Here is a 12,185-nt window from a genome sequence, read left to right on the forward strand (position 1 = left end):
TGTCCTCAGTCTCTGACCATCTCCACCAATATGTCCTCAGTCTCTGACCATCTCATGTTATATGTCCTCAGTATCTGACCATCTCCACCAATATGTCCTCAGTCTCTGACCATCTCCACCAATATGTCCTCAGTCTCTGACCATCTCATGTTATATGTCCACAGTATCTGACCATCTCCTGCAATAATAATTGCAACCCAGGTTGAAAGGAATTCTGCCGTGCTACACTCAATCTAAAATCTAGAATCTCTTTATTTTTTTAAGCCTTTCTATAGTATATCTGCTTTTTGGGGGGCACAACTTTTACTGTCTACTTACAACTATAAAAGCTTTAAGATACACAGCAAAAAACACTTAAAAATCCCACCAAACCAAGCAAAACAAAAAGAGCCACATCACTTACAGTTTCCATTTTGCAGATTTGCACGCCTTTTTTCTTCAGATTTCATTTTTGCTTTGATATACCACTGGCACCTTGGGGAGAAAACACAGTTATATTTATAAGCTTGTTTACAAGAAAGTGTTTCAACGAAAACAACTTAGTTATCTATGTATCAGTTAAAAACAATTATTTCTGTTGCCCCTGGTAATAGTTTAGATGACCTGTGCTGCATTGGGGAAAGTAGAGACAAAATCTGATTGGCTGATATAGATAATAACAGCACCTCTTCCAACAAAAAGACAAATCTATTCCTGTATGCCTGTTACCAATGCCATTAGTATGCATATCAATATGGGGTATACATTCATATATTACAATAATGACTCCTAATACCCAGCCTTGTAAAAGGTTTCATGGGGTTTTAGGTACAGTGTAGGTTTACTTCATTTAAACTGACACTGGGTGGAGTAAATAGAGTCTATACCAGGGGTCTGCAACCTGCGGCTCCGGAGCCGCATGCGGCTCTTTAGCCTCCTTGTTGTGGCTCCCTTAGGCTGCCGCGGGGAGATCTCTGATGGGGGATCCCCTTCCTCCCAAGACACTGCGGAGGAGGGGGATTCCCTATCCTGTGTTCTAATGAAAAAAATCTACCAGTGAAATAAATCTACCACGGGGCGTGTACAAATGGGTGTGTACAATGACATCCCCCTCCTTTGAACCCCAATTCCTCTGGAATGGGGAGATGTACAAAACCAAAAATGTAGGTGCAAGTGGGGGACACCTGTGACTAACACCCCCTAAAATTTAATTGTTAGGCTATCATCCGAACATAAAGAACTCTTCCCATCAAAAAAATCTACCGTTACACATTGCTGGAGGCACCTGAACCCCAATTTCTCTGGAACCGGAAGGGGGTACGGGTGAACAAAATTAGAGGTGCAAGTGGGGGACACCTGTGGCTAACACCTCCTAAAAACTCCACCCATCAAAAAACCCCTACCCTGTTACACATTGTTGGAGGCTTCTAGCACCTAAACCCCAATTTATCTGGAAACGGGGGTACAGGTGAAAAAAATTTGAGGTGCAAGTACGGGACACCTGTGGCTAACACCTCCTAAAAATTCATAAAAACTCTGCCTATCAAAAAAATCTACCCTGTTACACATTGCTGGAAGCATCTACCATCTGAACCCCAATTTCTCAAAATACCAAAATCACCAAAATAGAGGTGCAAGTGGGGGACACTTATGGCTAACACCACCTACAATTGAATCGCTAAGGCATCGTCAGAAAATAAAGAACTCTGCCCATCAAAATAATCTACCCTGTTACACATTGCTGGAGTCTTCTAGCACCTGAACCCCAATTACTCAAGATTGGGGGGTACAGGTGAACAAAATTAAAGCTGCAAATGAGGGACACCTGTGGCTAACACCCCTTAAAATTTCATCACTAAGGCATCGTCAGAACATAAAGAACTCTGCCCATCAAAAAAATCTACCCTTTTACGTTAGAAGCCTCCAGCTTCTAATGTAACCGGATGATACGTTAGAAGCTGGAGGCTTCTAGGGGCATAGTTCAGTGTTTAATTTATTTCAAAGTAGGCCTACACATGCACACTTGTTGTAACAGGTAAAATTAAAAAAATATTAAAACTTTTAAAAGTTTATAAACTGTGTTATGTTTTGCGGCTCCAGACTATTTTTCTTTAGTGGAAGAGGAGGCAAAATGGNTGTTTTGATAGTAAAGGTTGCTGACCCCTGGTCTATACCAATACATACATGTGGTACCACCCCCTTCAACCTCCTCATTTTATAGATTACCTTTGTAAACTTTTCATGGGACTAAATGTACCAAAACTGCTACTGTCCCATCAGCTCTGTGAAAAAGACTAGCGGTGTCAGAGCTAGTGTAGGCCATTGCCAATGGAGATGATAACTTCTTTATTGGGGATAAATAGTAGGGGTATTTGTGTGGATTTGGAGGAGCTGGAACATTTCATGTAAAACTAATCATGTCTTTAATTTCAGAGAGCCTTGGGTTATAAATGTACTAATAATCTTCTGCACTTTCCCTGTTTTGCTTTTGTTTTCAATAATTTTTATTAAGTTTTCAATTTTACATAGAAAATTACAAAGCCAAAATGATACTATACAAACATCCAAAATAGTTAGTCAATACAGCTTATGCATTACTGAAAATGCTGTGAGAAAAAAAAACTACAAAAAACAAACCTAACAAAAACAAACTCAAACCAAAAAAAGTTTGCCCATTAGAGTACAGTGGTAGCGCCTCTCCCTGATTTGCCTTTGTATCACTTTGGGATGGCCCACTAGCCTAATGTATTAAAATAATTCAGTAAATCAATCTTAATCTGGCCTTCAACACCTTTTAGCTTTCCTATTCGAGAAATGATGGTCACCCTTGTGGGTTAAATTGGTTATAGCTGAACACCAGCTTGGTTATAAATATTGGTTAAAGCTGAACACCAGCTTTATTCTTTGACGTAGCTATGTAACACAGCTTAGGTCAACTCCCTGCCCCCAAACTATAGCTAGCAGGTACATTTTAGTGCAGCCCTTAAAATATGTGATTACCTATTTTCTTTTTTTTTACTGTGGTTGCTTTTTTAACTTTTGTATTGAGATGGAATGTCCCATGCAAGCAATAAATCACCCAAATCCTAAATAAGACAGGTCTATGGGCTTCTCAGTGGCAAAGCTGTTGGACCCAGTGCTGTCACTTGTTCCTTTATACCCAGAAGTAACAGGAATTTTCATTTGATATTACCAAAAGGAGTGGAAATAGTAATAATAATAATAATAAAATGACTAAAAACATAGATCCAAATATGTCAGATTGGTTTTCCTGCCTCCTAAATATCTCACAGTCTATGAAAAGATTGGTTCCAGGTCTTGCATTGTATGAAATTATTATGAGGAGTTTTTTTTCTTGATACTGGATTCTTTATTTTTTTTTAACATTTTAAATGAAAAAGGCACTCTTCTAGGAGCTTTAGGTCATGTCATTATCAGGAATTGGAGACAGTTGAAGCTTTGTGTGGCCCTGTATTCCTAATATATTACATTTGAGTAGATCTAAACAAGGACAAAAAGAATTCCTCCCACAAGGTTTTAGTACCTTACTTTAAAAAGCAAGTGTGATATAGTGGAGGAAATGGGGTTAAAATACACATTTTATTAGGGTATGGTGTACTTGGCTGTTTTCCTTTACAAGGGAGAGTAATGAATATATCCTCCCCATTAATTTAACAATGTCCTCATTTTTAATTTGGTCTGAAATCAGCGTTTCTTTCAGAGTCTATGTTAGATAAGCAGCTGGGTGAGTTAGTCTACCAGAGTCAGTTGCAGGTGAACACAGACTATAAAGCATTTTCTAGATATTGATGCAAAATCCTAGATGGATCAACATTACCCACTGTTTGCTGACTGATAACATTTGCTTAGAATTTTCACCCTGGATTATGAGACTCTCCCCTCCTTATATTAATTATGCTGAGTAGTTTGCTAAGCTCCCAAACCAATACTGAGCGTATAATAAACAGGCACAGCATTGCTAGAACTGAGCAAAAGCATATTAGGCAGATTTTCTCTCTCAAGTGTGCAATAACGCCTGTCAGGAGCACCATTGAGAATGTGACAAGCATTTTATACTTTAATTACAGTGTTTGCAGGTAAATTACTGCACATCCTCACAAAGAATTTATTCTGCTAGACATGAGTTTTTTCCTAAGAAGTTTAAGGAGGAGGATTGTATGGACATACTTAGTATATAGAATGGAATATCACAGTCTATAAACATAACTGTCTTTCCTAATTCCCTCAATCATGTTATGGGTAAAACTGGGATAGGGTTTTAAAACTGTCAATTATTACTTTGTTCTTCCATAGGGTCTGATACCCAAAAGCCCTTGAATAATTTGTGTTTGCATATGGCAAGCAGTTTGGAATATGATCTTTTCAGCCTCTGATAAAACCAAAGGACCTAAATCAATTAATAAATACATGTGCCACTATACTTATCACAAATGATAAAGAAGCAAGAATATACTGTATTCATCGGATTTGTAACAAAGCCTGCCTATCCCTCTACTCTAACATATAAATACCTAATCCAGGCTAGGCAACCTAAAAATTACTATCTATAGTCCATGTTAGGAGCCCTACTAAGCATTCATCCCCTTACTTATATCCGATATACTGGATTCATGCAAACTCATATGCTAACTAACCACTCATGAATGCCAATGAGGCGTGCGGAATTGCCTGACATTTTCATGACACGAAAATTCATTTCCAAATACAATTTAAAAAAAAACTTCAATGTACTGGGAAACCAAAAGGAAGGCCATCTCAGCAAAGTGGTAAAGAAGCAGCACCAGGGTGGGGAAACTCAGCAGTCCGCCATAGAATGGGGAGTAGAACTTTATAAAGTGTGGGTTGTTTTAGGGAAGGCCATTCATTTGAATGGCAGTGCATTGCCATAAATTGTGCTCCAGTGCTGTGGCAAGGTGCAACTGGGTTGCTCAAAATAACTGGTAACCCAGTAATGCATGTCTTGTGTACATAGTAAGCCATCTATTATGTGAAGTCAGAATGTTATGATGTCCCATGTCGTCAGGCCAATAAATTTAGGATAAGCAACCACATCTGCTGGCATTATTTAGAAAAGCCACACAAAATAAAATTCTTCCACCACTTAGAATCACATAGTACAGTGGGTGGCACAATACTTTGAAGATTCAGGAACTAGCTGCACATTTCTATCGTATTGAAAATAGGCAGGTGGTATCCATTTTTACTTCTTTCTGGTTTCACACTATGAGTTTTAGCATAAATGTATCCCAATAACCTTATTGTACAAAAATAAGATGTACTGTAATGTATGTAATATGCATATTGTAGTATGACGGACGTGGTACCCTATAATGTCTATGCAATAAATCTGTGACTAATGTAACTAGGCCTTAACATTTTATTACATTCTTATAACCAACTGTGGAGAGCCTGACCTCTTCCAATCGGAGCCAACAATTAAGATGCTCTTCAATGGTCTTCTTTTAAATTTTAAGGCACAAACCACACAACGGGGCTCACTTTCCCTGAGAATAACTACAACCTATTTGGCATATCTTTGGCATTACACCTTTCAACATGTTATTTGCAACGGTTGTGAAATGAATTCTGTTTGCTTCTGGCGGATAATCGCTTGGAGGATAAAGCAGCAGGTGCTTATCTCGCCCTGCCTCTCCAGTACAAATAGACTCATCAGAAAACTTGTGATGCGACAGTTCATCAAATTGCTAATTCCAAAGAGTGGAGCAAAACACATCTGTGAGCAACCAATCCAAGCCCTTGAAAGTGAAATTTGTTTTAAATCCTGCCAGTAAATGGAGTATTTATTCACAATTTTCCGACCTACTGTTCATTAAAATCATTTCCCATGAATGCCCCTTATCACTGTCCTTAAATAATACTTCAGATTGAATTTATATCTTGCCAGGCACATGACTGAGTCTTTTATATTCAACGTGTCTCTAAGATAGATTAGGACTGCTAATGTCCTATAATCACCCTGCAAATAAAGGGCACACCCGGACTTTCATATATCATATATATTAGGTTTGCATTTAATATACTTATTGATTTTCAAAGAACAAACAGCAAGAGGAAATGTGTTTATTCGTTCTGAACTACTTGTACATCAGAATTGGCTCATTGGTATATATTTGATCATTGGTTGACAATTTGGAAGCTAATGTCTAATTTACATACAAAGTATAGTTGTTGAACATGATCATTTTCTATTGGAAAAAAGCACAGAAGAATTAAAGAGATTGTTAGGTCTGATATTTTGCATGGATTGTGTATCATAGATTTAAGTGTGATTTAGTTACAGGTTCCTAGCCCATAACTTCATACAGCACTAAATATGCAAATAAATAAGTCTATTTTTGTAGGTTATGTTTTAGAAAATAACCTAGCTAAAAAATTTTAATATCTTGAGGCTTACTGGAGGAGTGTTGACACTTGAATCATCAGAATTGTCGCAAAAAATACGGGGGACACCTGCCTGGCTATGACTGACAAAAGTGTGCAAATTACAATGCTCAGTAGACCAACATTTCTCAACCAGAGGTCAATAGAATCATTAATGTAAGGAAATACACTAATTGACAGCATAAGGGGCCACTTTAATTCTGATTGCCAATGTGAAGAATCAGTTCTCCACTGACCTTTAATGTAGGAAGAGCACTAATTCCACTGAAAACCAATCTGCCAGAATCAACAGCTTCTGGTGTTATTATTTATACTTATCCTAATGACTATTTCCATTATTGCATTTAGGCACGCATCCAAAAACTAATTTCTGTGAGTCAATTCTTTTTCAAATCTCTTGTAAAGAAGCATTTTCGTTTGAACAGGTAAATCTGTTTTCCTCCAGATGCAATGCATGCCTTCTGGTCCCCTGCATTTACTATAAAGTGAATACCTTTTCAACAAGTTCACAATTTGGACGATTATATACTTATTATATAATATATATTATTATTATATATTTATTATAATATTATTATATTAAATATTTAATATAGTTTGCTTAACTATGTATATAGGTAGAGTAGGTTAGAACCAGTGGACTGTAAACTCTTTCAGGGCAAATGACTTGTTCAATACTTACTAATCAGAGCAGTACTATAAAACGTGTAAAAGAAATACCTTTTGAATAGTATTCTCTACTTACTAATAATATTCAGTATCTAGAAGGTCTTCTTTTACCTCTGTGGTTAATTGTTGTTTGAGCATGGCTTCCCTCCACTGCTGTGCAATGAGCTGCAGCATTCTCTGATGATGTATGTTTTCATCTCTCTAAGGAATGCTAGGCGGAATCACAAGTGTAAAGATGCTTAATGTACCCTCATCACATGTGATTAGCTGAGACATGCTACAGGTCCTTCAATCAGTGCGTGCAGGAAAATGAAGACATAAGATTCTTCCCGACTCACTATAAATATTGAAGGAATTATTGCTAATTGGATTCTGCGGAAATGGTAATGAAACACTGAATGTTATCTGCGCCATTAAAGGTGCATTGATTCCTGCAACATCTGCTAAAAATCCACTATCTAACTTCGAATTACTCACAAGTATCTTCATGATTATGTATTTAGTTCTTGAAATTCAGATGATTGAGTTGTGAACCAGCCTTCTCATCCAAGATATGTACCATCACAAAGGAAGGCATCTATGGACTGTGCTGGTACTGGAATTGAAATGCCGCGCAATGAGTACAAATTCGTGGACAGCCAGGGGTGGCAAAATGTAAATGCAAGAAGAATGCTTCTTGCTTTGAAATATCTTCAACAGTATCCTGTTTCTATAGATAATTAAACAATTGCTGAGGTACCATAAGATCTTAACCTAAGAAATCGTATGGTGTCTGCGAGAAGAAATCTAGTAGATGTAGTCATAGGGAACAGACAAAATAAAGATTGTTTCCACCAACTACATTGTCATGCATTTTTCAATGAAAGTCAAATATTATTTTTATGATTATACTTCTCATAGATTCTTTTTCATTAAACCAAGTTACCATTCTCCTCCTTCCATATATCAAAATCCTAAACCACTGATCTAGGATATGGAGGCTAATGAAGAGCTCTGTAAGAAGCAACCAGAGAGCAACAGTGAGCAGCTCGGCAGTAATAAGTGGCTACTCGAGAGCCGACCTAACAGCCCAACTGTATAATCTGACCCACCACCACAACAGAACAACTGCAGCAACCTATTTTCTGATTAGTATATTTTTATTTGTGGGTTATGGTATTATGCCATACCCATTATCCAGTTAAGAAATATATAGGTTTGGGTAGATTACTTGAACGTAATGTGTATCTCAACCTTTTTTAGGATGGGGGACCCTTGAAATAACATTCAGGTCTTCAGGGAACACCTGTTATTATTCTTATATCCACAGCTCATAGTATCTAGGCTTAGTGGTCATTAAGAAGAATGCTTCTTACATTGCTGACCAGTGCGAAGGCTGCCACTGTTACAGATAGCCAAATAATCATTGGTGTCAGTGATAACTGACCTGAAATTTAAAAATTGCTCAAGGCTTAATTAACCCCTAGCAACCTCTGGGGGAACTCTGGTTGAGAAACACTAAACTAAACTATACTCTTTTACATATGGGCCATTTTAGATTTCTTTGTTGAGTTCCACATTAACATGTGTTGTGTTAAGGGAAGCCCTGTTATTTTAAAATGGCTATAAGCTCACATGAATGCACCCTAAAAATGACATTCAACATTTGTTTCTGACACCGAGCACCACAAAACATGGTAGAGCATTATGGTGTGTTTTAGCACCGTTCATTTTAGGTCACCGCCCTACATACTAAGGAATTATGGTTCTTTGGTTCTAGAAATATTATTTTGATTATTCTAATGTTTTTGTAAATTGAGAAAGTCCTGTCCACTCAAACGTATCCACTATTCAATTTCTAGTAATCAAAAGTTTGCAACTTTAGCACAAACCCAACCCAATCAATAATTTGGTTGTCTGATTAAAGATCTCAGGCGATTTAGATATTAGCCTGCCCTTTACCTTTAGACAAAAACAGGTTATATTTGAAGGTCTAACCTCAAAATGTTTGACACTTATACATGTTTCAACACATTATTATGTTAACTTCAACTTCCTTGCCAATAGCTGTCATTTTGCTTAATATTGCATACATAGAGTAATTTCATTTTTAATTACACTGACCAGAGAGAACATATTACCAGACTAAAACTACTTGTTTCCAAGTTTTAATGAGTCTTCTGCACGCAGCATACATTGCAAGTGAAAAAAATATCAATTATTAAGAATCATGAGAAGTCACAGCACAAAATTCAGGTTAATTAGCATGATTAAAACAAAAAACGTCATCTTTTTCAACCTTAAAACTTATTGAATGGCCTTTAGTGAGAGAAAGGGACGTGGCGGCGGTTCTTCTATGCTCCATTTACGGAGAATATGTTTTTCTCACACAATCAATGGCTGACATTTCATAAAAGAGAAATACTACTTCTTGTAAATGAGTTCCTTGCTAATCATTTCAGGCACTTATTTTGGTAATTAGTATGCTAAGCAAGAAATAACAGTCTGCTAATTAAATCATCACAAAGACACTTCACCTTTGACAGAAACAGAATAAAACGGCAAAAAACAGGGAAGAATTGAAGGCAAACAAATGGGGAAAAAGGCTTTATAGGTTATATTTGGGTGGAAATTAAGACATAAAAATATAATAAAACCAAGAAATAAAAACAATAAAAACAAGAATAGGCGTATTTCCTAAGAAAATCCAACTGAATTTACAATTTTCCTAAGAGTTTTTAAATTATTGTGAACTGGTTGATATGGCTTTTTAATAGAATATTGGTAGGTTGGTTGAGCTGAACCAGGTCAGTACATCTTCACTATCACCTGGATAAGAAGCATTGTACTTGTGTACCTGCAATAGGGAAAGGTAAAACTAAGGATGCATGTACTTAGAAAACATTTGAGCTGAAATAGCTGAATCTTTTTTTTCATCTTGTTGGCTGGCTGTCATGCTTACCCAAAGGTTCACTAGCTGCATGCTTGTATCTGTTAAGTAATTTAAAGTATTCAATCCTGAGACTGCCAAGCATCTAGCTTTTATGGAAGGGTATTACCAGCAGGTTTTCTATTTCTCTATGTGGTTTATTTTACATTTCAGTTCGGCAATCAGTCATTGTCACATAAATGAGGCCATTATTACCAACAAATACTCATTATTTGTTTCTAATTCCAATTCTGAGCACCTCAAATAATCCAAAGCCCAACATGGTGGTCACAGTGATACACAGTAATTACATATACTGTATGAACCAACGGTATTATTATGTCATGTCCTGCATAGCTACAGCATAGTAACTCTTTGTTAAATTGTTGTAGGTTTGTGATTTTCCAAGGGTCATAAGTTTACCTGCCAGTGATGAGGAAGAACAGAGTAAGTATAACCAGCAGAGTGAATCCTCCAACTGCAGCTGTGGCAATTACCAGAATTTGCCCTTGCTCCGCTGCCAGGTCAGATGCTGCAAAACAAAATACAGGAACTCTTAAAATATTACATTATATTATTATTATTATTATTTTTATATGTAATAATAAATATGGTAGTAAACTGGACTAAGAAAGCATCATTATATTTAAAACCACCCATCCCTTGTTACTGGGATCCTTGACCATCACATGTTCAATGCCATCTTTCTTCCACATACACCAATGCTCTAGTCAAAGTGTAATTTGTATGAAGCTGCTTAAAACCAAAAGAAACTCACTACTTGTTACATAACTCAACTACATCCTATTCATAGAAGTGATTTGGTGAAAATCCCTTTTGTATGAATGCAAAAAGACCTAATTTCTCCATAAACAGTCAGAAAGAAAGCATGCAGCTTTGCAATTAACTAAAAAGTCAGCAGATGTATTTTAGCTGTATATTTCCTAGTTTGCCTGAAGGTCAGTTTTAGTAACAATATTGTAAAAGAAAAAATACTTAAATGTGACATTTGACTAGACAGAGAAAAAAACCTATACAATGTGAATATATGAAAGGCAGATCTATTGCACTAAAATGTTAAGTCAGCCTTCTACTGTAACCTGTTCCCAGTCAAGAATAAAAGATAATGTCATATTTTCTGGTAGAAAGTGGGTTACAGAAGATTATCCAATTATATGCTCAGCTAGAAATAGTAATAATCTGTGCCTATTTGATGCAATGCAGTGAAGCCGTTATTTATGAGACCATGAATGAACACTTCTTTAGCCCCTAAAGTGCTATTAGACATTTGCATACATGCTTCCTCTAGCAGAATATAAAGTTTAGGAAAAATTTACGCATAAATTGTGTGATTGATCTAAAATAACTGTGTGGTCATGCAGGGTCAGCCATTCTATATCTGCTTTGTAACTTTCTATTAATATTCACTTAAAAATGGAAATGGTTTCCATATCTGGCTGACTCTTGTAATGATGCATCTGATTCTATTGTAAATTATCGAAGTGGCACAAATTGTGTTCCAGATAATATAAAAAAAAAAAAAAGAAACGAAAAGCCTTGAAGTAACCAGTTCTCTCTGTTCATTTCTGCTGTGGTACTCCAGTTTTAATGAGACCTATATTTTATATAGGCAGTGTGATATGCAACTCAGCAACCATTAACCGTAACAGATATTAATCCTTTAAATGTATATTTACTTTGAAGGGAAAGATTCTATTGTGAGCGTAGACAATAAGCACCCTGAATTGGTTTCATTCAATCTCTTTCTTCTGGTAGAAAATTGACGGTCTTAGAAAACCCCATGCAGATATAAAATGTGAGGAAACAGAAACCGTTTGGAAATAGTCACATTCTGAGCCACAGCTGAATATGCTGTACGTTATAAACATTTGTATAATGGAAGCATTTTATAAAATAGTATTATGTGATTGTAACAGTCTGGAATATAGTTGTCCTTTTAAAGACCTACAAAAACATATATATCAGTTGATTTATCTCTGAAATTATTTGTATTTCTGCCAATCCATTGCTGATATGTATATAACTCTGACTTACAGAACAGCCCTGTCTGTAGTTTCACTTTCACTTACAGGTCTCTTCCTAAACTAAATCGGGTGACTAGGCAGGTAAAGGAGAAATTCAGCATTCTTAACACATCCCTCTGTCACTCTTCTCCAGCCTATCAATATGCTTATTGCACTGTAGC

General features: G+C 36.5%; 1 protein-coding gene across 1 annotated transcript in view; it reads right to left on the bottom strand.

Moving 5' to 3' along the window:
• EPHA6 (EPH receptor A6) overlaps positions 1-12,185 on the bottom strand; it is a 453,819-nt gene that overhangs the window by 96,148 nt on the left and 345,486 nt on the right. Inside the window, exons 8-9 of the mRNA XM_072431761.1 lie at positions 10,403-10,511; positions 404-474 (exon numbers count right to left, since the gene is read on the bottom strand). Coding sequence (XP_072287862.1) covers positions 404-474; positions 10,403-10,511 — 180 coding nt within the window. The remainder of the gene's footprint in view (positions 1-403; positions 475-10,402; positions 10,512-12,185) is intronic.

The sequence above is a fragment of the Pyxicephalus adspersus genome, chromosome 1, assembly GCF_032062135.1.
Source record: "Pyxicephalus adspersus chromosome 1, UCB_Pads_2.0, whole genome shotgun sequence".
NCBI classification, from domain to species: Eukaryota; Metazoa; Chordata; class Amphibia; order Anura; family Pyxicephalidae; genus Pyxicephalus; species Pyxicephalus adspersus.